Source organism: Osmerus mordax, chromosome 20 (genome assembly GCF_038355195.1).
Source record: "Osmerus mordax isolate fOsmMor3 chromosome 20, fOsmMor3.pri, whole genome shotgun sequence".
Classification (NCBI taxonomy): domain Eukaryota; kingdom Metazoa; phylum Chordata; class Actinopteri; order Osmeriformes; family Osmeridae; genus Osmerus; species Osmerus mordax.
This window is the reverse complement of record NC_090069.1, coordinates 3,159,694-3,186,174: the sequence shown is the minus strand read 5'-3', so window position 1 is coordinate 3,186,174 and position 26,481 is coordinate 3,159,694. Positions and strand designations below refer to the sequence as shown.

The 26,481-nt window shown below is 45.5% G+C and overlaps 3 protein-coding genes across 4 annotated transcripts; 2 read left to right on the top strand and 1 right to left on the bottom strand.

Moving 5' to 3' along the window:
- The first annotated feature begins 804 nt into the window (after nt 1–804).
- On the top strand, nt 805–3,648 carry LOC136964054 (fructose-1,6-bisphosphatase 1-like). The gene is made up of 7 exons (XM_067257940.1): nt 805–1,009; nt 1,789–1,951; nt 2,043–2,135; nt 2,293–2,433; nt 2,532–2,669; nt 2,773–2,892; nt 3,113–3,648. Exons 1-7 carry the CDS (start codon nt 840–842, stop codon nt 3,299–3,301), a joined length of 1,014 nt encoding a protein of 337 aa, XP_067114041.1. The 5' UTR covers nt 805–839; the 3' UTR covers nt 3,302–3,648.
- Nucleotides 3,649–6,344: 2,696 nt separating this feature from the next.
- On the bottom strand, nt 6,345–9,712 carry ctsla (cathepsin La). 2 transcript variants are annotated; one of them, XM_067258729.1, is made up of 8 exons: nt 9,594–9,712; nt 8,684–8,822; nt 8,377–8,499; nt 8,040–8,189; nt 7,528–7,752; nt 7,148–7,316; nt 6,926–7,043; nt 6,345–6,797 (listed from the first exon to the last, which is right to left on the bottom strand). In XM_067258729.1, the coding sequence occupies exons 2-8, from the start codon at nt 8,810–8,812 to the stop codon at nt 6,698–6,700; spliced, it is 1,014 nt and encodes a 337-aa protein (XP_067114830.1). In that variant the 5' UTR covers nt 8,813–8,822; nt 9,594–9,712; the 3' UTR covers nt 6,345–6,697. The 2 variants fall into 2 exon arrangements, with proteins under 2 accessions (XP_067114830.1, XP_067114831.1); XM_067258730.1 differs by having other exon boundaries at nt 8,377–8,496.
- A 14,440-nt stretch (nt 9,713–24,152) lies between these two features.
- gas1b (growth arrest-specific 1b) lies at nt 24,153–26,056 on the top strand. The gene has a single exon (XM_067258250.1). It carries the CDS (start codon nt 24,669–24,671, stop codon nt 25,452–25,454), a length of 786 nt encoding a protein of 261 aa, XP_067114351.1. The 5' UTR covers nt 24,153–24,668; the 3' UTR covers nt 25,455–26,056.
- The last annotated feature ends 425 nt before the right edge of the window (nt 26,057–26,481 follow it).

Here is a 26,481-nt window from a genome sequence, read left to right as displayed (position 1 = left end):
TGTGTGATGAAATCATTTCACTAGCCTGAACTCACCCGACCCAGGAACGTTCCTTGCAAGCAATCACACACAGAACAACCAGCTAAGAGCGAAACAATGCATTGACCTTTGAAATGAACTTTAAACTGCCATATTATCAGGAGCTTGCACACAGCGCCTGAAAACCATCAGCATATAAAACAGTTAACAGGAAAACAGACTGGTGCAGGTTTATAGGTCATTAATGGGACTGATAAAGTGTGCTGACTAGCATGCTTTTTCAAATGATCTGTTACATTTTTTGCAGGTCCTTTCAGAAAGTAAACATTATTTGGTGAACTTAATGTTTAAATTATGTCGTAAAATACTTGAGCTTAAAAGGCATTTGGAGTAGTACTTGTCGATGCCGTTTTGAATTCAAATGTGTCGACAGTGGGTTCAAACTTCCAAGAAGATCAGACTCAAACTGGCATGGGTTCAACAGGCATAAAGCTGTCTTTGGAGTGAGTCTCTGGATCATATTGATGTGGACAGGCAAATCATCTAGCCTGTCTCTACTGTCGATTGGTGTTTTTACACACCAAAGCATTTTACATCTGTTGACAGAAACTGATCAACAAGTCTAATTAGTACCTTCAGAACCTTATCTAGTATCTTTGAACTTTGCCTCCTCACCCTGCTCAGCCAGATGTGTTGTCGCCCTCACACACCCTCCCGGCGAAACAAGAGCCGTGATTGGTCAGGACAGCATCACACCCCGTTCCTTCCCCTCCGCCTGTGCTCCCTCCTCTCTTTTAACTGTGAAGACGCTCTCGGCTCAGACAACCTGTCTCACCGGACTGCAGGAGGAAGCCGTCGCCATGTCTGATCGCTCTGCCTTCGACACCAACGTGGTGACCCTCACCCGGTTCGTTCTGGAAGAGGGGAGGAAAGCCCAGGGGACTGGGGAGCTGACAACTCTGCTCAACTCCATCTGCACCGCCGTCAAAGCCATCTCCACAGCTGTCAGGAAGGCCGGGATAGCTAACCTGTGAGTTCCATCGTGTCCCCAGGATACAGGTTCATCGAACAGGAACAATGGGCCTTTGTGTTTTTTGCAGTACTGTGCGGGAAATTGACAGGGAGACTGCTTCCTTGTGTAGTTTTAATTTCAATCTGATTCCGAACAGAGAGTGCCTGATTTAACGTGTCTTATTGGGCACATTTTCTGAAGGCACTGTTCTTTGCACAAGCTTTTGCAGTGCACTTTCACATACCTTTTGTGGATGATTCACAAAAACGTTTCTACGAGGCCGTGTTCCATGTCAGAGAGATCAAATATTGACTTGGTCCTAAAACCTACTTAATCACTAATCCTGTCCTACAACTGTCACACTGAACCCAGATCAATGTAGACTTAACCTCATTCCATTTTCTCAGGGCAGGTAAAGATGATGTATATCTCAAATCTAAAAGCCATAACCAAGCATTTGGTTTCATGAAACACTCCATTGGGGGTGAAAAAAACCACATTGTCAGGGATTAATGATTTTTTATATTTTATATCTATTCATTCCAAATTTATCGAATGATTATGCCTCACTTATGATAATAGGCAGCTGCTACCCTGCAGACCAGATGAAATTTGCAACATCATGATGACACTTTAAACAGCCCTGTTTCCTGTTTACTGGCCCAAACACAGGAACACAAAAATAGGCTTGTTTCAGCCCAATTACATTTATGGAGAAAAGAGTCTGAATTCTGCCATGATCCTATTTCTTTCCACCTGTTTACTAGCTTGTCTTCCACCCCTCATGTCCTGTACAGATATGGCATCGCAGGGAACATTAACGTGACAGGTGACCAGGTGAAGAAGCTCGATGTGCTATCCAACGATCTGGTGATCAACATGATCAAGTCCTCATTCACCTCCTGTGTCCTGGTGTCAGAGGAGAACGAGAAGGCCATCATCGTTGAGCCCGAGAAACAGGTTTGTGTACATGTGTTTGTGTGTGTGTGTGTGTGTGTGTTTGACGATATTCATATGAAGCTGGTGTAATTGTGTTTCTCTCTTTTGACAGGGTAAATATATTGTGTGCTTTGATCCCCTGGACGGCTCATCAAACATCGACTGTCTAGTATCAATCGGCACCATTTTTGCCATCTACAGAAAGGTTGGTGTCCTGAACTCCTCTCTCACTTTTCACTTACCTAAACAGAGAGTAACTTCTCCCAAAGCTGTGACAAATACACTGACAGAGGTGGAATTGTGGGGGTATAAAACTCTTTTGGTACAATCATTGTTGACAGTAAGTCTTATTTATCTCTCAGACAACAGGTGGCGATCCTGAGGAGAAGGATGCTTTGCAGTCTGGGAGAAACATAGTCGCTGCTGGTTATGCACTCTATGGCAGTGCCACTATGGTGGTGCTGTCTACAGGGGAAGGGGTCAACTGCTTCATGCTTGACCCTGTAGGTCCCCCATAACACACACACACACACATACACATACACTTTCTCTCTTTGGCCACAAACAAACATAGTCTCATGGGATCTCCTTGCCTTCTCAGTCCATCGGAGAGTTCATCCTGGTGGACAAGGATGTGAAGATCAAGAAGAAAGGGAAGATCTACAGCCTGAACGAGGGCTACGCCCAGCACTTCTACCCAGACGTCACAGAGTACCTGCAGAAGAAGAAGTACCCTGAGGTAGGGACCCTCCAACATCCAGACCACCGTCGTAGGTTAGAACTTCTGAAATCGTCTGTCGATGAACTCTCTGACCATCTCCCCTCCCGCCCCTTGTCTCCAGGACGGCAGCGCGCCCTATGGTGGGCGATATGTGGGCTCCATGGTAGCGGATGTTCACCGCACCCTTGTCTACGGCGGAATCTTCTTATATCCCGCAAACGTCAAGAGCCCCAAGGGAAAGGTGAGTGAAGGAGAGTTGTTTCGTGTGTGAAATGGACTGTAAACGTTCCATAGACGTTAGCCTGTGACTTTAGGGTAGATTGCTGCAGCCGTCCACAGTCTCTCTGTCTACATTCTCAGATTTGTTTCGAGCTGCCCTGCAGACTAGAACCCATCTTCGTTACCGGGGAATCATCCGTTTCACGTGGTAATATCTGACCCTCCATCTCTTCCCCCTATAGCTGAGGCTGCTGTATGAGTGCAACCCCATGGCGTTCATCGTGGAGCAGGCTGGAGGCCTCGCTACCACGGGCAGCATGAATGTGCTGGACATCCAGCCCGACAACATCCACCAGAGGGTCCCCGTGGTTCTGGGTTCCCCTGACGACGTCAACGAGTACCTCGCCGTGTTCAAGAAGCACAACAAGTGATCCGCGGACGGATGAGCCAGGAGTCATCTCCGGGTCTGGGTTGGATGCTGGGAAAAAGGGATTTTACATGAAGGATGATTAAGTTTTGTTTTGAGGCGTTCTCTGAGGTTTGGTCTGCTGACCTGAACTAGTACAAAGACATGGCAGGAGGAGGTGAGGAGTCAGACACATTGAATCTCTTTTCAGTCATCAGCACTGATCTGACAACACAGGATTTGTGAAGGATGGAAAAAACAACAGCGGACTGAATTATATAATACGTAAGAATGCAGTTGTAAGCGTTGTTACGAACTATTTGAATGAATGAAATTTAAGAATGTTTTGAATAAATGAAACTCATTACAGAGACTTGTGTTGGTGTGTATTTATGGAGAGGACCTGTTTGTGTTGCCGAAGGAAAGTTTAATTACGGTTACCACTACATACCACCACTAGGGGGCGCACTAATCCTTTTAAACCCTATCAGTTCCCAATCTCCACGTTCTGTGGTTCAAAGATGACCGACGCAAATCGCAAAGTGAATATCTAAACTGTCTTGAACCAAATCTGGAAGTCATTATGCACATGATGTACATCTTTCCACACACACACACACACACACACTGAGTCTGCAGCTTGCTTCATGCTCCATCAACTGGGCAGCGTCATGAGGCTCGCGGTGCAAATATCCACCGCCTGGTCAGATATCCTTGGATTGAGTAACGTCGAAAAGATGAACCGAAACGCTGGAAACATTCAGTCAGCAGCACGCAAAGCACATGTTGTTAGGCTTACTATTAGTCACACAATCACTATGAAGTAGCAAGACTGGGCACGCCCGGTCAGCAGAAATACTATGACCGGTAAGACATTAATTATAGATAGGGGAGTATGCCATGTACTCAATACGCTGTAGTTGGAGTGCTGAGTGACCAGAAGCATGACCCTGAAAAGGAGGGAACCGTAGTCCAAAATGGAAGACAAAGGGTCAAAAAGGAGGACAATCCCAAAAAGTTGTTGACCAGGGGGGATGGGGGCCATTAGTATGAAATTATGACAATAACATTAGTCATTTTAGTAAGTCAACATTTGTCATTTGAGTACAAATTCAATACTTCAATACACCTGCACAGATTTTCTGCTGTCTCTGGTATGCATGGTCTTCCAAGAGATTTTTGGGTTGTTTACTCAAAACAGAAAACATAAAATAAGACAATGACATTACTCAAACTATTTCAATTATTTCAGGGGGGGGGGGGGGCACTCAGGCCCAGTGTCTGTGCCTCTGCTGAGAGGGAGTGAGAGGGCACTTAAGGCCCAGTGTCTGTGCCCTGCTGGGAAGGGGTAAGAGGGCACTCGAGCCCAGTGTCTGTGCCTCTGCTGAGAGGGAGTGAGAGGGCACTTAAGGCCCAGTGTCTGTGCCCTGCTGGGAAGGGGTAAGAGGGCACTCGAGCCCAGTGTCTGTGCCTTGCTGAGAGGGAGTGAGAGGGCACTTAAGGCCCAGTGTCTGTGCCCTGCTGAGAGGGAGTGAGAGGGCACTTAAGGCCCAGTGTCTGTGCCTTGCTGGGAAGGGGTGTGGGGGCACTTAAGGCCCAGTGTCTGTGGATCTGTTGAGAACTTACATGTTCGCCATGTAAGTTCACACAAACAAGGAATTTACTGTGGCAGGGCATATACGGATCTTAAATACAAAAGTAGAATGTACAAAAGTCTAACTAATATTCCAAACTAACATTCCAAACACCCAAGCACATGACAGACATATTTACATTACATTTAGTCATTTAACAGACGCTCTTATCCAGAGCGACTTACAGTAAGTACAGGGACATTCCCCCGAGGCAAGTAGGGTGAAGTGCCTTGCCCAAGGACACAACGTCAGTTGGCATGACCGGGAATTGAACTGGCAACCTTCGGATTACTGTATGTATGTACTGTATGTAATATGTATGTAATATTGGATATTATGTGATAACCATTCATTCCTGTCTGCTTTGTTATATCTAACAGGAGTGCCCGAGAAGTACTCCTGTATTGTTTCTTTGGCATGCCATATCTTCCATCAATTCTATCTAGATTCCTGAGAAGTCTGGAAAATATAAAACTCTGACTCATGAGCTGTTAAGCTGAGTCATTTGTGTGTGAGAGGAATGATCAAGTGACTTGTTGAATAGGAAACAGCTGTGACTTCCTCCAGCCATACAGACGGTCTACCTTTGTGGGGGAGGAGAGAGACAGAGGGAGGAGGATGTTTGTGTGCGCGAGAAAGACGAGAGAGACAGGAGACAAAGACAGGGTTAGCTGGGAGTGTGTTCAAGAACGAGAGAGAAAGAGATTAACCGCGTTATCCAATGAATACCAAGGTCTGAAGTGTTTAGCCAGCTAGAGCTCTGTAGTACGAATGTAGGCCATAGGTTTCGAATTACAGCTGCTGAGCTGGCCTACGTCCAGACATGAGCTCCCTTTGGAGCTGTTGTGAAACACCACAGAGTACACAGTGACACCGCAAAACAAAAACGACACCAGACGCCTCTCCCCGTGAAGGGGCAGCACAGTCTGTTCTTTTTGTGTCGAGGTTAGCTGTGGCATTGGTTAACCAGTAACTGGGCTCCCCACACGACTGAAAGTTTTATCTGGGCCTTGAAAGGAGAGGCTGAACTTATCTTCCCTCACACAAATACACAACGCCTTGTAGGAGTACGCAAACTTCTGCACTTGCAATATGCATTAGCCAAATGAAGACTGCGTACCAAGTAAATATGTACTGGGTTCTTGACTCTTGTGCTGCCTTCGGGTCACATGACCCGAATGTTCCCACAGCACATCATTGTGCTTCGACTACAATAGCAAATAAAAAAAACAAATAAAAAGCATTTTCTTTTAACCTTTGCGCTGTGGGGGTGTGAGACAGCTCGAAGGTTAAAAGAAAATGCTTCACTTTATTTGTGTATGAGGTAAAGTTGTCGCAACATGCAACAATGACCCGAAGAGAACACAAGGGTTAAACCACAGTCATTGTACAGTATGTAATCAACATCGGAAATAGTCACACAGAAGAAAAGTGTGTATTGTAAAACATTTATTTCGCTCATGTGCCAGTTAATATGGTTTTACAGAACATGTCAAGCAGACAAGACTGGGAATGTGCACCACAGAGGTCCAACGGGTTTCTATCAATTAACGCGAAAAAAAAACAACAAAAAAAACACAGTATATTTACAATCTCATACACACGTAAAATCAAGTATAAAACAAACAGTTGAATTGGATAAACATCCTAAAATTGTGTTTCATTCCCAATTGTTTATGTCTCTCATACCCTTTATCAACATTAAGGCAGCTCTGTAATCAGGGCCCTTTCTTTAAAATATGCCTAACTAACAACACACCCAAAGCATGTTGACGACAGACCCCACTCTACACGAGAGGGTAGCTGGCAGCTGTAGCGATTCCACAGTGGTTCTTCCTGTCCTTCGCCATTAAGATGTAACCTTTGTCTCCCCACTTCTCACTCCAGCTGAGAAGATAACGAAAGTCAACATTAGAGTCGATTACCAAAAAATGGTGAAGGAAGTTCAATTACCAGTCAGTAAAAACATCTTAGCAATGCATGCCAAGAAGGGGTCAGTTCATTCAGTTGCGTACCTGTTCTTCACAATCCAGTACTTCTTCCCGTCCACGTCCTTTCCCTCGAAGCCATATCCAACGGCCAGTACTCCATGATCCAGCTCTTCGCTGCTGCACTCCTTCTCATAGTAGATGCCTAGAGGCAGAACAAAAAGCACGCTCCTAATTATGCCGTTCTCATGATATTAGTTCATTCTACATGGATCCCCCCCAGGCTTAGAGAAGCTCATGACTGCTCACCAGACTGGTAGAACTGGAAAGACTCGTGGCCGGCGTCGATGGCGACAGAGACGGGACCCACGGAGGCGATCGCTTTCATCAGGGCGTGTTCCTTCCCACTGGGGATGTCCATGAAGCCTGTGTCGTTGGCAGCGCTGAACTCAGCCTTGTAGTTGCAGGGCTGGTCATCCTGCAGGAACATCACATTGAGCAGACATTTGAGATTGAGGGAGACGGACGGACTGAAGTTTTTTTGGATTACTTTGACGCAATCCTGCTTGGTGAAGACCAGGTCGTCAAAACAACAACAGGGAGTACAACTAGTGAGGAGACTTAATCCATGTTTGTTTTTTTTAACAACACATCAACAGTGAACTTTTAACCAGGAAGTGGGTCCTCACCGTGCCCAAATATGGGTATGCTTCCTCTGAGTCCAGGCCGCTGTTGTCCTGGATGTACTGGAAGGCCTGGTCCATCAGCCCACCGTTGCAGCCCTCGTTTCCTTCAGGCCGCGAGCAGTCCACCAGGTTTTGCTCGCTCAGAGACACAAGCTTCTGGGTCTTCCTGAACATCTGACCCTCCATGGCGCCGGTGGTGCTGAAAGCCCAGCAAGACCCGCACTGGCCCTGGAAGGATGGCATCGAAAGTCCCGTCTTTAAAACACTTGTTTATGTATGTGTTGTTTTATGGCTACTCTGATACTCTGACTGTACAGCACTTGGTCAACAGTTGCGTTTTGAAACGTGCTCTATAAATAAAACTCTACTCCAGAGACACGTTACTTACACGAACAATGTCAACAGCATTTTAACCAGCCAGTCCACCTGCGACTGCATTGATTTCTGAAGCAGTTTTGTGATCAAGATAAACATGTCTGAACTAAAAGTACGGTCTACGGTTCGATGGTTCTCACCTGGTCTTTGACAGGAGTCACATAGCCCTCCTCTCTCCAGTCCACCTGCTTGGGGGCTTCCATGTTGTTGGGTTCCAGGAACAGAGAGCCCTTAAACTTCCTCTGCTGCAGTTTGTAGCCATTCATCACCTGCCTGAACTCCTCATTGGTCTGCAAAGACATCATCACGCGAACTAAGGTCTGTGTACTATCTTAAGCATACACATTCATCACCATGTGAAGAGACAGTTTCGGTTCCCTACTCAGATCCTTTTTTTTTTTTTTTTTACTGGAACCAGAAATTTGTGATTTCAACACCTGAACCTGTGACAGGTGCACCTGGTCCTACATGTCTTACCATGTCTCCAAAATGATTCATGCCGAGACTGTAGGAGTGCTTCCCAAGGGAGTGCTCCAAGTTGTGCATCTCGATCTTCTTCAAGTTCTTCTCCCACACCATCCGCCTCCAGCCTTCTTCCTTCTAGATGGAGAGAAAGGTAGTCAGGAAATTCTGCCTGAATACACAACAGTAACAATGTCTAAGTCAGTCTAGCATTATGTAGGCCGCCACGTTAATTAATAAACTGTATTTGCGGTCAAAGCCCAACGGTAGGTCAGCCATGAATTCATAACTGTTTTAATCGTTCAGTGACATCAACACCCACCTCATGTTGGTAGTTCTTGCTGTGCCAGCTCTTCCATAAGTCCCAGTGCTCATCAAACTGTGCGTCGAACCTAGGCGCGGCTAAAGCGGCTCCAGTGCAGAGCACCAGTACTACCAGGTACAGAGTCATGGCTGAACAACTGGGGGAAAAGAGAGACAGAAACCCTTCCTTCAGAATGTGCACACGTTAGCCGATATATATATAGACTGAAATGCTATCGACATCTGAACCCGCCCTCGCTCGACAAAAACAACAACATTAAGATACTGTTGGCCTACTCTTGTTTGGAGCAACTGTTTGCATTTTTCAAGCGTCATATTCGAAATAGCTAAATAAATTGACTATATGAGAGTGACTCTGTGCAAACCGCCACAATTTGTGTTTGTCTGCTGCGATATGGTTTTACTAGTTGAGCCCGATCATGAGACGCAGGCCTAACCATAAAGCAGCCAAGTCATTCCTAGAACATGGAGGAAAAGCACAGGAAATCGAAAAGGAAAACGAATCTTTTGAAGAGCAGTCGTTTTCCTAAAATGACTACGTAGAAGGGGTCATCAGATGGGGCTAGTCCACAAATGACTGAAATAGTTGTTTGTTTTTTTAAACACGAAGAAAAACAATCCTGGACTTGGAACAGCATGTTCCTCACGGGAAAAACAAAACAAAGGAATCGTAGCGACGAGGGCAACGGTAGAAGAAAATCAGGGATGCAGGAATCGAATTCGTTACTTTAAATTATAAAAGTAACTTTCATCTATAACTGAAGTTAATGAAAAAGTATTCTTTGTTGAATAGGCTCAATTTAACGTGGCCTATGCGACAAAGCGTAGATAACCCCGATGTTGCACTATAACGCGTTACAATGTACAGAACCAAACTTACAATAAAAGAAGAATAAAAATGTACTTACTGTTATGCCAGAAAGCTTGAAGACTTTTAAAGTGTTTTCCAAACGTGTTGTTAAAGAGCCTCTCTTGCTTTATATTGCCAGCTATCTCCCTTATTCTGTAAGGGCATAGAATCTGCGAGTGGTGATTGGCTAACCGGAGACTAGATCACGTAGTCCCGCCCTGTGTAAACATCAGAGCATGTGACTCTATCCAACGTGATCATTTCAACTTCAGATGGCTTGATGTAACTTGTACGGGAATTACAGACGCGGAAACAAAGCAACTCCATGCAGACTTTTTGCTTGCTTGTCAGAAACAATAATCGTAATTTAAAATAAGTTAAGAAACACCAGCACTATAGAAAACGAAAATGTGCTAGCTAGGGCCTACAGCCCGAAACGCAAAAGACCGACTCATGAACATACACTTTTAAGATGTAAATGACCTTGCATATAAACAATGCATGTTTTACACAACAGGCAATCGAATGATGATAACCTTTGAGTAAATCAATTAGCCTATACATAATGCAGCTGTTTGTTATCATTCTTTCCATCACTGACCTAATTATCTAGGAATGAATAGCAATTTTGTAATAGGCAACTATGCCTATCACTAATAATTGTAGGCGACTAAAATAGTTTCCAAACTAATCATGTCAGAACTCCTGTAGCTAAGAGTTTCGTGTCACCGCTAAACATGCATCTTCAAACGCCTCCAAGCGTGGTTTACTGTGGGAAGGTAGCGGTGCAGAGAGGCCTTAAACCCTATGGAAGCCCATTTCCGTGTTTTAACGGAAACGCCTACAACCTAAACCAGTTTAGGTTATGCATAGGCCTACTATCCATAAGCTATATTTCAATAAGTGGTTCCATAATTGTCTTATACCAATGTGATGCTGTTGATGGTTAAAACATACGTCTGTGAGCTTTTGTGTAGTTTCTAATCAGTTACATTTGGGCTGTGGTTTAACATTGACTTTCAAACGCTGATGACAATATTGTAATGCTGTTCCCCCTGTCCCAGGCAATGACTCATAGGCATAGGCTATAACCTATAGCCTACAAATCGCCTTTGACATCGTACAGAGCTTTCTGACTTGTGGCTTGTTCTGAAATCAACAAAGTGTATGCTTTTTCATTAATAGCCTATACAATGCCACACATAGCATACACGCTGCATATTTGGCGTAAAAATCGAAAAAGTACACTTCTAGCATATTGAAATTATGCATGGATGACTGTATTGAAGACTGGCCTACAAGTAGACTGTATCGTACTTTTTGTTAATGAAGCATTCAGACAAAATCAATCAACAACCTAGGCTACATGCATTTATTTTGAAGAGGATAAGTTCTGATTTCACAACACGCCCATAGATAGAGAAATTGAGTCAGTGCTGCTTCTGGTCTTTAAGTTAAAAGACAACCTTGTCTACAATGACGTAAGCTACGAGTCACCGGTCACATCGACTTATAACACTTGTCAGGGACGTTTTTGTTGACAAGAGTGATTGCTTAAAAAAAAAACTAAAAAATAGCAAGCTCAGCCTATTGTATTTTAGATGCAATCTTATTGTTTATTAACTAGTAGTTATTTTTTTACTCAATATTTGGCTTTTAATGTTGTTTGATATTTCTTTCATTCGATGAAAAACTACCGATTTTGCCCAGAAATTAACTGAATTATATAACCTTAACAATCGTTTTGTGTCAGCATTTGCATGGCCTATGAAGAATAATTGCATTCTACCTTAAACTGTTTTAATCATGAAAAATCAAGCCCTGTTTGGATTACAATGCGATTTGTTTTGAAAAGGGCTAAAGTCCAAGCGACTAGTCGATTATATGCAACAGTCTATGCTTTTCTCGTGATCCTCGAAAACGTTTGATCAATACAATGACAACGAGTAGGCTAATGGTGAGTTTCTATTAGATAAATAGTAAGGAAGACAGAGACGCTGAAATTGATTGGGGCATCATGTCAAAGATTAAGCTAATCATGCAAATATTATTCAAACACAAAATAGATGTGATAAATATGTTTTACAATGACGTCCCAGTAGCAGTTAGCATTTCTGGGCGATAGCAGGTTGCACTTTTGTGATTATGTAAATACAATTATAAACCTCTAAGTTTCAAGCTACCTGGCCGAAACGAACACGACTATGCCACATTTTATCAGTCTTGAAACAAATCGGAATCAGAATCAGCTTTATTTGCCAATGTTTACACAAACAATGAATTTCCTTTGGCAGGAAGCTGCATACGATAAATGCGAACATCCCAGCATAGGTGACGAACACATTGTGAACAAAATGCGTTATTAGAACATTTAAAAAGATCGCTTCCTATTTTATACAAACGCTGTCTAACCAAACCCTGATAAATGCCTCCATCTGTCAGGAATCGTGGGTAAAACAATTATTTTCTCTTTTTGACTTGGATATTCATTCTCCAGCAGATGGCGGCATAGGATAGTCAGCTCAGAGACGAACTGAGACCCAACACTCGTTATTGTTACGGAAGACAGACAGTAGGCCGAGAGGGTTTTCACAAATAATTATTTGAGTGGATACAAGCCTGTACAACTAAATGACTAAACAATCATAAGTTCATGTCCTTGCCTGGCCTTCTTGGTAGAGAGGGTGTGATAAATGGCCATAAAACATGGCCAAATTATGTTACTCTAACTTGATGACAGTTCTCCGTAACGTCTGAATTTTCACGACTTCCCACTCTCTTGTCATTTCAAATTAACACAAGCAGAAACACTACCACAGACGTACGCATCAATTACCAACATTGAACTGAGAGTCTCCAGACTATTGATACAGCTCTGAAACTAGATAGCATAACAACACAACGTCATTGCTTTGAGAAGGGAGATAAATTAATGATAAAAACGAATTCTACCAGATAGAGGAACGCAATGTGTAGGCTAACTAACACAAAAGGTCTCTAAAGGTCTCTTGTTGCCTTGTTTGGAATTTTACAAAATGGGTAGATTAACAAGACAGTCCTATCTCATCATAGTGAGTGTGTGAATGAAATCAGCAATTAAATCAGAATGCATAACCCTTAGCTGGCCACGTCTGTTCATCCATTGTCATATTTCAAGGTCAAAACAGAAGTCCCATAGGTGTTGTTGGCCTTCGCTACGCAGGAACGATAAGCTATGAAGAAACTGGCCTCTGTTGTTTCATTGTTTGTTTTGCTTAATGTCCGATAATCAGCACAACACAGAGAGAATCTCTGCCTGAAAGGACATGCGCTCAGTATTGAGAGGGTTCTCTGTTCGTCTGGTCGTCTGTTCACGCTCTATGGCCTCGCCTTCATCCCCTGCCAGACGGTTCGCTCTCTTCCCACCCGACTGATGTCTCCAGCATCGGCAGCTCGCCATAGCAGGCCTTGTGTAGCTGCGCCAGAAATGTTTTAGCATAGCCACGGCACTAATGGGCCATAAAGACTCTCTCGCAGGGGAAAAAAAAGAGTCGCTAATGCTAGTTCAACGGGCGCATTCAATGGCAGTTTATTTGGGTAAGCAATCATTATGGTCCTCAAAAACAACAGACCCTTTTTAAGCCAGTGCACTTATGTCGCTTAAGGGTGGAGTGCAACTGGGGACCAGCCGAGAGGAACAATGCAAGTGTAAAACGATCTGGATTCACAGCCTGATATGAGCATTTGTGTGAGTGAGTGTGTGTGTGCGCGTGCATGATCGATGGCTGTTATTATGACGTCATGAGTTCAGTACAGTGGAAACTTGGCATGACAAGATGAAAGTTCCTCTGAGAACATATTGGAGTTTTTATTGCTTCTTTTATTTTAGTCTTGGCCATTGATAAAAGTCCCTTGATGTCAGATTTTGGTATGTGATTCATATGAAACTAGAATGATGTGGATTAACAGCAGATGCCTGTGTGCAGACTGTAAGCTAGCAAGGCAGTTCCAACACTGCAGTCCTTTGTGTGGAGAGAAAATGGCAATATCACCCAAAGCAGCCACGTTGACTGAATTAAAATGTGTTTTTCAAACATCTCTATATTCCTGTAATTTGATTCCAAACCTGCTGTGAAATATGTTAAATAAATGGTTGCTGTGTGAACTATAAACACACACACACATTTGTTTATTTCTATTCTGTTCAGAGTGATTACAGGTTACAGAGTCAATATTTAGATTTTGTGGGTAAAACTCAGCTTAGCTTGTATATTTTTCTTCTGCTACTGTATGTGTGTGTGTGTGTGTGTTTGAGTGTGTTTGAGCGAAAGTGGGATGCTGGGTCTTGTCAGTGGTCAGTCAGAGGTAAACCTCACGAACCAGCTAACACCTTTAGCCTTATCATCTGTTTGAAGACCTGCATGCATTCAATTGTACACACAAATGAGGCGCTCAAGACTATAGTCATTGGCTTGTTTGTTTTAAGTCCCCAGAGGTGGTCTTCTGCTGTCCGTACCCCCCCCCCCCCACCACCACCACATGTTTACACATCCCCCTCTGATGGGCAAGGTGTTACCAGGTGGTCTTGTGTCCCAGTGTAAACAGCTGAGACGAGACAGTGTCTCTTGTCACTTCTGCTGTAAACACACAGGAGGGGGGGCGATGGGGGTGGTGGAGGGGGGGGGGGGGGGGGAGGGTTTGGGGGAGCATGACACCGGCTTTTTATCTTACCATTTATTTGTCCCGTTCCAGATCACTGACCATGATTTTGATACAGTGTAATTTCCTTTTCTTTGTAGAGTCGATCCGGTCAGTTGAATGAGATTGAAAGCGATTCTCGGAGGAACGTGCTGTGGTTGGATGTTTCTGGACATATGATTTGAGTTACCGACGTTACGAGTGTGTGAGTCAGAACCCTCTCTGACCAATCAGGTAACTTTTAGACGTTGTGAGCGCATGAGCCTCCCCCACCCCCCAGGGCACAGCCTGCACAAAACATGTTTACACTTATAGCTTCTCTGCAGGGTTAGATAAAGCAGATTTTTTCAAAAAACCTTTGAGCATGCCTTCTATACTGTGACCTGGTCCGAGGTTTTCAGCTTGCCTGGAGGAAGTGGGAGTTTTCAAGAGGTGCAACGTTGGCTGGCCTGACAGTCTACATGTGTGTGTTATCTAGATGTATTCTCCATTTTCTCATAGCTGCGGGAATATATGTTACATCTTACTCTCTTACTTGGCAGTCTGGCTGGTGATTAAATTAAGTTCAATCGTGCTTTGTTTGCCAGGAAAAACAGGAGAAATGGCAGATCGAGGTTATATATCTCAAGGGAGAGAAACAATAGACATGGCTAGCACGAAAGTTTTCCTGACCCTAGAAAAGTATTTTTCCACCCATCATTTAACCGTCCACATACCAAATAAAACTCACTGCATGAATATGTATTTATGTGCGGTTCATGAAAACAATCGTTTCCAAAAATGTGCGGCCATCAGTATGTTCAGATTTTCACCTCACACACACGGGCGTATGACATCACCGTGACCAGTCCCGATGGTGGGTGTTTCACACAGAGCTGCACACAGCGTTCATCTAGGGACCGCAGGGAACAGTGCAATCCATGTCGGTTCGGGTCGCGGCGACTCAAACGAAGCCCCGGCCTCAGCCAGGGGCGCTACGACCGCTACGACCGCTACGACCATGGCTTCCTACGTGACCAAAGTCTCCCCTCACCCCCGCCCCCCTACTCCCGGGAGAAGGGGGTATTGAGGGGGTGGGGGGCATGGGGGAGCGGGGGGAGGGGACAATAGGTCATTCACACACGGTTCAGCTCTGTCACTGCCGATTGGCGCAGAGGAGGTGGTTGCCTGCGTGGGAACATCCCGTCCCATGATTACCGGGTCCACAAGAGACAAGCCAAGGCCCTCATTTACGTCTGTTTCGAGAGAGAGAGAGAGAGAGAGAGAGAGAGAGAGAGAGAGAGAGAGAGAGAGAGAGAGAGAGAGAGGGAGAGAGAGGGAGAAAATGACAGCAACAACACGATCTGCTGCGGGGCGTCGGGCGCGTTCTCGTGGAGGTTCTCTCTGTACGAGGGACGAGCCGTCATGCGTTCACATGTCTTTCTGCTCTGCTGCTTGCTGAGAGGGTGCTACTGTACAGGCTTGTCAGAGGAACCAAACGCAGCTATCGGACGCCCTGATTAAGCAGCGTGCCATCCGTCTCTGCCACAGTAAGCGAAGGGGGCTGGTCTGGATGATCTTTTATTTGTGTAAGTGGAATTTTGCCCTCCTCTCCCCTCCTCTCCCCTCCTCTCCCCTCCTCTCCCCTCCTCTCCCCTCCTCTCCCCTCCTCTCTTCTCCCCTCCTCTCCTCTCCTCTCCTCTCTTCTACTTCATCCTTTTACCAGTGACAGTAAGCAGAGCAGGAGGATCTGGAGAGGGGCAGCTAGCTGTGTTTAAGCCAAACGTAAACCCAGCATCACAGACCACCCTGACTGGAGTTAAACACAAATCCAGATTCCCCTTCAAAACCTCCTCCGTCCCCTGATGGTCTGATGGAGTGCGTCTGAGCTAAGACAGCGACCTGAGATGTCGTCGGAGCAAACCATTGGTTCGTGCTTGCGGGCACAAAGAGATGCACTGTGCGCCTCGAACATGAATATGCCCCCGTTTCCTAAGGCCCTCAATTTCCTCATTCAGGAAGTGACACAACGGTGTATTTAAGAGCATTCGCCTCATTGCCTCAGTCAGCATTTCGTTTCTCCACACCCAGCTTTTTAAATTCATACTGACATCTCAATGGGTCACTTACATTAGTCCCAGCATGCTTTGCTCTTTAATAACCTTCTCTCAACACTACGATTACCTCAATCAGGAAACTTTTTGTCCGTTCAGGGGAAAATCCCTAGCCCTGTAAATCAAAGCTGTGGAATGAAACAAATGTGCCCATCTGGAAGCCAATTTGAATCTAGAAGTCAGAAAAGCCGTCTAAGGGGCATGGGGTAACCAGTAAAAAATGTCGAAAGAGCTTTTGCAAGCACAATGTTTTGTCCAAAGTTGTGGCGGTAACTAAGCAACACCAACGGCCGCTGCCTCAAGAACAATCTAAATGTTCCTCTCATCTACCTTTGATAGCAGTGATCTCTCAGGAGATCTTCTTCTGTCCTTAACCTCTGATGTTTGTCGTTTCCTCAGGATAATGATGGATGTGCTGCCATGGATGGTGACCAGGTGGTTAGAAGCAGGAGTCCAACCCAACGCTTGCTGATGGCACACTGAATCTACTGTTATGTATCGCGTGCGCAAGATTTTCTTTGTACTCGGTGAGGATTAAAGAGTTTCTGATCCGATCTCGAATCTTCTACTTGGAGTGATGTCGCAGTGATGTTGCAAACACGTCAAAGTGATTACTTTGCACAATGGGATTTCTTGAGAGGCACTTTTCTGATTGTCACTGAGGTAATCCCGAAGCATAACAGCCTCGGCATGAATCAATGTTCAACACTCGGCGCACTTTAGTCGTATCCATCGGTGAATCCCTGCCCCCCTCCCTCACACACACACACACACCTCCACATCCCCTGCACCCCAGCCACACACACACACACCCACATACACCCCCACACACACTTCCAAGAAACAGCAGAGTGGGGGATAGAGCCCTCCTCCTTCAGACCACCCCTGTCGCTGCTAGCTGGGATCATCAAACACCCGGTGAGCAGGAGAGAGCAGAGCTACCCTGGGGAGATTCAGCAGGTTCTCCACACGAGATTCCTGAACACCGCAGCAGAGGAGGATTTTGGTGCGTTTCGTGTGTTTGTTTTTTTTCAACGTCGATTCTTTTGGCTGTAAAAACGCCATTGTGGTGCCCTCGCGAAGGACGGAACCCAAGACGTGAACTTCAGGATGGTCCTGAGTTATGAGATGGAGTCGAGAGAGAGAGAGAGAGAGAGAGAGAGAGAGAGAGAGAGAGAGAGAGGACTGTGGTGGTGGACCACCATTGCTGCCGTTCCTCGAGGAGGGGGGAGTGTTTACATTAGAAGTGTGTGTGTGGTATCTGTCTCCGCAGACAGACTCGTCGGGAAATACAGCGTTTTCTGAGTAGTGTGTGAGTGTTTTTCCTTGCCCGTTGAGGGCCCATTACTAGTGGGTTGCGTACACCCCTGAGTAAAACAGCGTTCTAAACAAAGAAGTGTTATATCCAGGCAGACAGCACTGTGTAATTACGTCAAACGGTCGGTGACTTCACTGGGCAACGCAATTTCTTCCACTGCATGGGACTGTGTGGGCATCTGTGGGAAACGCACATGTCCAGCATCCTCACACCTGAACTGTTGACAGTTCAGCATGAGATGACACCCCAGACAATTCTGACCCTCAAAGTCAAACGAACCAGGCCACCCTTTATGACCTGCAAGAATAACAGGGTATTTCCAGAGGGAGAGACAGACTAAGTGTCAACAACAGAATCGACACTGTACATAGGGACAGTTGACTGGACTCCAAGTGTGCCGTACTGAAGTGGAGGAGAGAGACACACGCAAAAAAACGGCATATATCAGCACAAACCCATTTCCTGTCCCGTCTGGACTGAAGTAGGGCTGTCGCTCGCCAGCGCTCGCAGGGTTTATTATTTGGGGAACAACGCTCTGTGTTATTCCGAGCGCGTTGTCGTCAGTGCCTCTCCCGGCGCTTGCGATTACTCAGGCGGATGTCAGGAAAGGCCTGGGTCACATCTCATTTTCGCTGTCTCTTGAAACAACGGCTACGCCTTAAAGACCAGGCTTAGCATGAGGCCCGGCTTGGCAGCCGGCCAGGCCCCGAGGAGACTGCTCCAGCCGAGGGATTGAGTTACAGAACGCACCCTGGAAATGAGCTCCCATCCCTCCAGCGTCCTGCATCCCACTCTCTCTTTCTCTTTCTCTCTCTTTCTCTCTCTCTCTCTTTCTCTCTCTCTCTCTGTCTTTCTCTCCCTCTCTCTATGTCTCTCTCTCTCTATGTCTCTCTCTCTCTGTGTCTCTCTCTGTCTCTATGTCTCTCTCTCTCTCCCTGTCTCTCTCTGTCTCTCTCTGTCTCTCTCTCTCTGTCTCTCTCTGTCTCCCTCTCCCTCTCTCTCTCTGTCTCTCTCTGTCTCCCTCTCTCTCTCTGTCTCTCTCTCTCTGTCTGTCTGTCTGTCTGTCTCTGTCTCTCTCTCTGTCTCTCTCTCTGTCTCTCTCTCTGTCTCTCTCTCTGTCTCTCTCTCTCTCTCTCTCTGTCTCTCTCTCTCTCTCTCTCTCTCTCTCTCTCTCTCTCTCTCTCTCTCTCTCTCTCTCTCTCTCTCTCTCTCTCTCTCTCTCTCTCTCTCTCTCTACCCGGTCCTCTGGGTACTGGATAATCAAGAGTTTTTGTGTGTGTGTGTGTGTGTGTGCGCGTGTGTGTCTGTGTGTGTGTTATTGTGAGGGCAGGATGATCGGAGGGGATTGGTCAAATGCACGTGTGGAGAGTTCCTCGGCCACGCTCATGAGAAAAGAATTCTCGCAAAACATAAATGAACAAATCCAAAAAGATGCGGAAGGTTTCTGTGGTACCATACTGTAGGATAAATACATGCAGCTGTGTCAAAGATTACATGCAGCATCGTCTTTCTCACTGTCCAAATAGCCTTAAGGGTTGCAGGATGTAGATGAACAGCTGTACAACAAGTCCAATTAAAAGTATTGTCATGACTATGAATGGACTTCCTGCCCGTGTCGAGCCATGCTTCTCCCAGTTTCACCCAGACATTTCAGAACACATCCCGTACCACGGTTCAAATCCATAGCGGAGTATGTGGCTTTGACATCCAAAACCATTTCCTTTGGCAGCATCCTTGGCGATCCCCAACTCTAAACTCTGTGGTTAGCATAAACAGTCATTACACTCTCATCTAAAGAGCCAGTGGGCCACAGTGAAAATGAATGTGTGTGATCGGGCCGGCTGTATTTGTGCTCATTGAGCATACAGTAGTCCTGATCAAAGCCCTGGTGCTATTACAAATTACTCCTGTGATGTCAGAGTTTTCAGTTTGCTTTTCTTAAAACCCCTTTTTATCTTGCCGGCTTCACAATGGCCCACCCTCAAGTCTTTTTGGACATTAAAGCCAGGTATTGTCCTCTGCGACAGTCACCGTCATTCAATGCACAAGATTTCTCTCATTCTCTCTTGGCTCAGATCGGATCTTGGAGGTACTAGGCTGTGATTTGCTCCCCTTCTCGTTGCCCTCTGTGACCTTGGTCGGAGGAACAATATCTTCCTTGTGTTTGCCTGTCAGTCCCTGGGCAGGTATTTCCTTACGCTGAGATACACAGTCACAATGGAAGGGAGAGAAGGAAGGTCACGTTTCTCACTAATATCTAAACCCTCCTCTGCTGTCTCCTTGTTCTTCCCTTGAAAAAGATACTTCTCTGTGAGACACATAAGCCCACTCAGTGGCATGTCCGAAGGGCATGATGAATTTTGTGTAGTTCTTCTTTGGTTGGGGCTATAATCTTTCTTTTTATATGCTGAACGTGGGTTAACGGGGGGATCATATCAAAGATGAGTTGGTTTTCGGCTTTCTTTGGGTTAACGGGGGGATCATATCAAAGATGAGTTGGTTTTCGGCTTTCTTTTCAAAAAATTTTCCTACTGTTCCTTTAAAACAGAGCTGGTCCGACTTGCCGTCAGGTTTTTCCAGCCCCCTTTCCCCTGTCTCCTCCACCTCCCTCTCTACCCTGCCTCCTCCACCTCCCTCTCTCCCCTGCCTCCTCTTCCACCCCTCTCCCCTGCCTCCTCCCCTGCCTCCTCCACCTCCCTCGTCTCCTGTCTACTCCACCTCCCTCTCTCCCCTGCCTCCTCTTCCACCCCTCTCCCCTGTCTACTCCACCTCCCTCCTCTCCTGCATCCTCCACCTCCCTCGTCTCCTGTCTACTCCACCACCCTCCTCTCCTGCCTCCTCCACCTCCCTCTCTCCTGTCACCTCCAGAGTAATAGCATTAGCAGGACTTGGCGACTCGCTCGGTCTGGAAAGAAACTCCTCTCTCCAACCTGTTCCACAGCCCTCAGGCTTCTCTGAAAAGTCAGGCCCAAATTCCAGTGTGAACCTACCAGTCAGGGCCAGGGACTATCATTATTACTTTTCGAAAAGGTATCTGGGGAACTAAAGGGACACTCGTTTTCTGGTCTGTTTACGGAAAAACAGCAAGTTATATGCTGTGAAAGTTCTGAATCTCAGCAAATTTCTGGGACACACATTTTCACGTTTGGGCTAAACATGTTCGTAACCGGTTGAACCTCAGAAATGTCCTGTAAAAAGCAACTCCCTGATTCCCCCTTTTGATTAGAAAATGCAGACAGGCCTGTGGTAACTAAGGTAACAGCTCTCCCAGTGTAAGCTGCGGCTTGTCGTGTTGACGCTTCTGGCTAAAGACGGGATTGGAGGTGACCGATGCTTGAACTTGTGGCTCCTCTGTGCAATGCGAGTTCAAAGCGAGATTCCTCCCGTTGCTTCCTTTCCCCAGAGGAGTGCATTCTATCTGGGAGCATGTGGTGCCGCCCCGAAAAAATCTCCCAAGCGATAAGACCTGAAGGGCCTGCTGGAATCCAGAAGGTAATGGTAGAGACGTCGTGGATACTGTCCAGAACGGATCTGGTGGAGCCGCCATGCCTTCAACCCCACCTTGTGCCAGGAGAAGAGCTGTAATTCTCTCAGACTCACTCCCACCTTTGAGGCTCACTCCGTTTCTCTCTCTCTCTCTTTAGGGAGGTAGGCATGTCTTTTACTAATTCGGAGACATGGTACAATGTATGCGCTTCTGTGTTTGATGTTATCTGTTTCGATCCTACTTCTGTTGAAGGGGGAAGCATATCGGCAAGATGTTTTTCTTAAGTGGTTCCCAATAGCAACAAGAAGATAAATAGAAGCTTGGGAAGAAAACATTTGGCAACTTTAATATTGGTCCTCCTCTCCCCCACTCCACTCCCCTCCCCTCTCTCTCTCTCTCTCTCTCTCTCTCTCTCTCTCTGTCTCTCCCTCTCTCCCTCTCCCTCTCCCTCTCCTCTCTCTCTCTCTCTCTCTCTCTCTCTCTCTCTCTCTCTCTCTCTCCCTCTCTATCTGGGGGTGGAGGCACTTGAATGCAAAGTTCAGTGAATTATTCTGGCACGGCGGCTTGTGTGTAATGACTTCTGACAGCAGTGGAGACACACTGAAGAGCATGTCTGTCTTTGCATGAGTATTTGTGCGTCTATTCTTGAGAACCACATTCCAATTCTGGAACCATTATTATATGTGAGTCGCCACGAGCAACCGCATGTACAGGACGCTGAACTGAAGAAACTTAAACTAGAAACAAATGCAGGAAACCAAACTTTACCAGTGGAGAAAACCTGGCTCATATTATCTTCAGTCTCCTAGGTATACCCCCTTAAAGGAACCTGAAAATAGAGTTAGGAAAGCAGTAAAGAATGTCAGTGAAGTATTAGAGTAATTTGGGGGCTCTAGTGAGGGGTAGAGCAGCTGTCTGCTGGATCACACAGACATACTGGCTGGAGAGAATCTGGCCCTTGTTCCTGTCTGGCTGCAGGCCAACACTGATGGGATTTCTTTTTCCTTTTTTTTTTTGGTCTTCTTTTTTTTCTTCTCTGCTCTGCAATGTATTAAGTTTTTCTTTCCGAAATGAAAAATGCATGGAAGAAACAGGTTACCTTTTATTTGTCGAAATCATTTACAACAACATGGAAGCAATTCGGTTGGGACTTCACTGTGTGTGCTGTGTTGTGGCTTTCTGTATTATATCGTATTTGCACACCCTGAAAACTTTACCTCGACACTTGCAAACAATTTGGGGGGGGGGAGGGGGGTTCAACGTTCTTGTGTACTTTCACAAGGAAAACATTAAATGTTGTACATGTGCTAAAGGAATTCAGTAATAGTATCATTTGGTAGGAAGTAGTCTTGCTCAGATTTGCCGGATAACACAAGAAGGCGCTCGGTAACACAGAGCATGCTGTGTAACCGGAGGGCTTCATACCCCAGACATGAACTAGCCCAGTCCCAGCAAGTCCACAACATAACACCAAGAAACAAGTCTTTGTTGTCTAAGACACAGGAAACACTCGGCTCACTAGTGGCATTTCTAGACGATCTTGGCTTCACCTTAACCAGGGTTGGGGTTAGGAATACTGTTGCCGTTTAAGCTATTACCAGGATGGTCAGGATAGACATGCTGGGCCAGTGTGATGTCTCTTTCCTGGTGTCTGGTTGACACAGGACACCCTTGAGTGATTCGCCAGTTGGAGGATGTCACGTGTTTCAGATGACCTCCACTTTGATGTGGTTGTAAACTGAGCCTCCAGAGGACCTATTGCTGTGGTATGCCAGCTGGGCTGATATGGGGGTAATTTGTGGAGAGTGTGGAGGGGTGGGGTGCGGGCGGGTGTGGGGGGTGGGGGGGTGGGGGGGGTTGGCTGGAGTCGAGAGGGTGGGATGTCTTTTGCACTGGGCTTGAATCCTCTCTAATCTCTCTAATTGGGAAAGGGGGTCTCAGGGACCCCCGCCCCCCCCCCCGCCCCCCGACAGCTGCCAGATCTTCGTGACCCCGAGGGGAGCGAAGTGACAGGGTCAGAGGAGCATGGCTATCACAGTGACTGACTGAGTGTCTCCCTCTGCTCTCCGCCTGTTAGCCTCCAGGCCTCCTCTCAAAGCCTGCATGGGCTTGCTGATGACTACTAAGGGAGGACCAGGGTACCCAGATCTTCTCCTGGCCTCCGACTGACAAACCCAGCCTCTTCGGCCCGACATTCCTCTGCATCTGTGTGTGTGTGTTGTGTCTTGCCATTAAAACCTGTTGTTTGTTTTCACACTCCGGACGTGTGAAGATTTTTTTGGGGGGGGTTTGTACGTCAATAGGAGACACTGTAACCAAAAGGCAGTGCGATTGCGTCCCAGGGAGCTGGCACTATGTTGATTACCCCCGCACAGCTAAGTAAGCCATACAAGGCGACTGAGGTGTTTTACGGGGCTTGGTGTTTGGAGGATAATAGCTCCTCGACCTACTAGCTGTCATGTCTTTATTGGCATGTGCATGTGCGCCTGGTGGTATTCACGCGTGTGCAGTTACATCGCAAGGCCCTCGAGGCTTGTGTAAATACTAACTTATGTTTCATGGTGGAAGGGGTGAGACAGGGGGTGAGCATGTGTTGGAACAGCTGTCATTTTCTCTCCCAATGAGATATCCAACCAATCCTGTGTTATCTGAGTGGGCCTCACCACCTTTAGAAAATGACAATCCAATTGAACGTTTCTTATAATTTCTAAAGTTTATTATTTATAAAGTTTCTCTATATAAATGATAGAGAGAGTTTTGTGCAGTATTCTACATGTCTTAGTCAAATTAACAAAGTAACCAAACATTTTTTTTTACAGGTTACAGTTATGTATTTTAATCAATTTAATTATTTGTTGGGTCATTGCATGAACCACCGGTAAGTTAAATCTTCAAGTGATAAAAATTGATCGGTTTGTATTAAAACGTATGCAGATGAATACTCTTCATTCATTGGTCACGTTTCCATCTTTGCGTCACTGCCCCTGAACGACGTAGAGAATCATAACATGACCATTAGGGCACGATAGCACAAGTCTAGTGATGCGATTGCGAGGGAATGCACTCAGAGGACGTGAGAATCTTCCCTTTTGAAAAAGCACGCCTATCGCATTCCAACTTTTAGTTCTTTCAAGTCTGAAGCTCTGAATCTGAATTCTCCAGGAAGGAATTGCAGCGCGTGGAGTTAACGCTAACTTTCTTTAACTTTAAAGGACACGGTGTAGTTGAAAATCCGTACGACTTCGGAAAGGGCATGCGATGGTTTGTGGGAATTTACTATTAAAACCGTGAGAACATGCATTGTTTCATATGGAGATCCGCAACAGTGTATAAAATCTTTGTGGAAAGAATGCAAAGACCATCAACTACATTTCCTTGATATGTGGTGTTTTCACTACGGTCATCCTAAAGGAATTTCGGGTGTGCTTTTCTAAACCTTAACACTGGGACAAGATCTTGAATCTGAGGCAGTGGATACGGATTTTTTGGACTCTGATTCAATGAAGTAACTGAAATCCCTATGCTGAAGTGTGGTGACTTTTATCCGTCTCTTTCGAAATGGCAAGTTTGGCCGGGTTTAAAAAGTGGACAAGGAAATGTGTTTTGTTTCTGTACTCCGTGTTGATCATTTTCGGCGGCCTCAGTGTAGGGTCCCCTACCCATAGTCGTCGGCTGGTCTGTTGGCAAGCCATAATGAAATGTCATGGAGAACCTGAGTGCCATTACGCGTACGACCAATACGTTTATGCATGCGCTCCTATTATTAACGGGGATCGGAAGAAATGTCCCAGTCACTGTATATCATCCCTCATCCAGCTTAATTTAACCGAAAGTGGACCCACATTGGAGGATTGTGATTGCGCCTCGGATCTGGTCTGTAGGAACACCAAACGTGCCATAGAACCATGCCTTCCCCGGACCAGTAGCATGGGCTGTACCGAAGCACGGCGACAGTGCGAGAGAGACTCTCAGTGCAGCTCGGCAATGCAGGACTACTTATTCCATTGCCGCAAACTTTTTGGAGGTGAAAGATGTTCTGATGAGTGTAGAAGAGTTATAGCCAATATGCGCTCCATACCAAAAGCACAACAGTTAGACACTTGCATATGTGACGGTACAGAGAGAACAATATGCGAGTATGTAAAAGTAAGTATGAAAAACTTTTGCTTTGATGCAGATGAAAGGTATGCAGGTAGTGGATATTCAGACTCCGAGGAGGATTTCGAAGACTACATTGAGGACACGGAGGACTATCCGTATGAGGAGAACTCGAGTAACTCTTTCGCTTGTCAGAGTGCAATTACCGCTGTGGCTACCATTTTGGTTTTACCCCATTTTATCTAATGGACTTCTTACATTCTTAAAACAGTTCGTCCTCTTGAGTTTGTCACAGTCAAATAAATAGCATCGTAAACGTTTTACGGATACTTTTATTAGAAACACACCTGCTTTAAGCTGCATCCAGACCTGGCACCTAGTGTCATATCACGAACCTGCTATGTAGATACGTGGGCCTATTTGGTTAACTAGGTCCAATGAGCTAAGCTGTAAGAGTCAACCATTTTTATTAGACACATTGTAACCCAGTAGTGTATATGGTGTCACACAACTATAAGAGCTCCATTTCTATTTTCTCTGAACACGCACACCGACAATAGTTAGGTAATAGTCATTTGTGGAACACAGAAAAAGAGTTTGTTGTAGTTTCAGTCAAATCTCAACTTCATATTTCACAATAGTGTCAAGATGAAAAAGTAAAGATTATTTTTATATGTAAAATGTGTAAAGGTAAATTGTACAGTATATTGTATGATATAAATTTGTTTGCAGAGCTATTTGTTTATTAATGCTAAGATATTTGCACTGTATCGAAATGTCAAAGCTTCACTTTGATTTTATTGCATTATGTGCCCACAGTGGGAAGAAATATATCTTTCTTAAAGTGCCGTTGACTCCTGATATTTGTCTAAGTTTACCTTCTGTGGCCAGATCCGCAATTGGCAGTTTCAGTACTGCGGTTGTCTTTCGACAGCTGCACCACGACATTCCCACCAACCCTCTCATTAAAAACCAAAGTTGATTTGAGCTACTGAATGTTGTCTAAATCCCAGTACAAATAATGAGAGTGAAAAGAAAAAGGTCCGACTTGGATCGATACACTTGACCCTGTAAACATCAATGTTTGCAGAAGGCATAAACTGTTAATGCTTAAAAGTCTGTTAAAACACCAGAGAGAGCGAGACTCGCCCCTGGGGGATTGCTGCACAAATGGAGCTAAGAAGGGCCTGACTAGTTTATTTATCCTCGCCCCATGTGTTTGTTAGAAGTCTTCACATAGACACACAGAGGGGGGAAAAAAGCTGTATTCGGG

Bases quoted from the DNA above. Each gene is read 5' to 3' on its own strand.
- LOC136964054 (XM_067257940.1), top strand. From the start codon at position 840: ATGTCTGATCGCTCTGCCTTCGACACCAACGTGGTGACCCTCACCCGG. The intron at 1,010-1,788 runs GTGAGTTCCATC...TGTCCTGTACAG, and splicing joins AAGGCCGGGATAGCTAACCT to ATATGGCATCGCAGGGAACA. The intron at 1,952-2,042 runs GTTTGTGTACAT...CTCTTTTGACAG, and splicing joins TCGTTGAGCCCGAGAAACAG to GGTAAATATATTGTGTGCTT.
- ctsla (XM_067258729.1), bottom strand. From the start codon at position 8,812: ATGACTCTGTACCTGGTAGTACTGGTGCTCTGCACTGGAGCCGCTTTA. The intron at 8,190-8,376 runs GTAAGACATGTA...ATGTCTTTGCAG, and splicing joins TGAATCATTTTGGAGACATG to ACCAATGAGGAGTTCAGGCA. The intron at 7,753-8,039 runs GTGAGAACCATC...CCATCCTTCCAG, and splicing joins TGACTCCTGTCAAAGACCAG to GGCCAGTGCGGGTCTTGCTG.
- gas1b (XM_067258250.1), top strand. From the start codon at position 24,669: ATGGCAAGTTTGGCCGGGTTTAAAAAGTGGACAAGGAAATGTGTTTTG.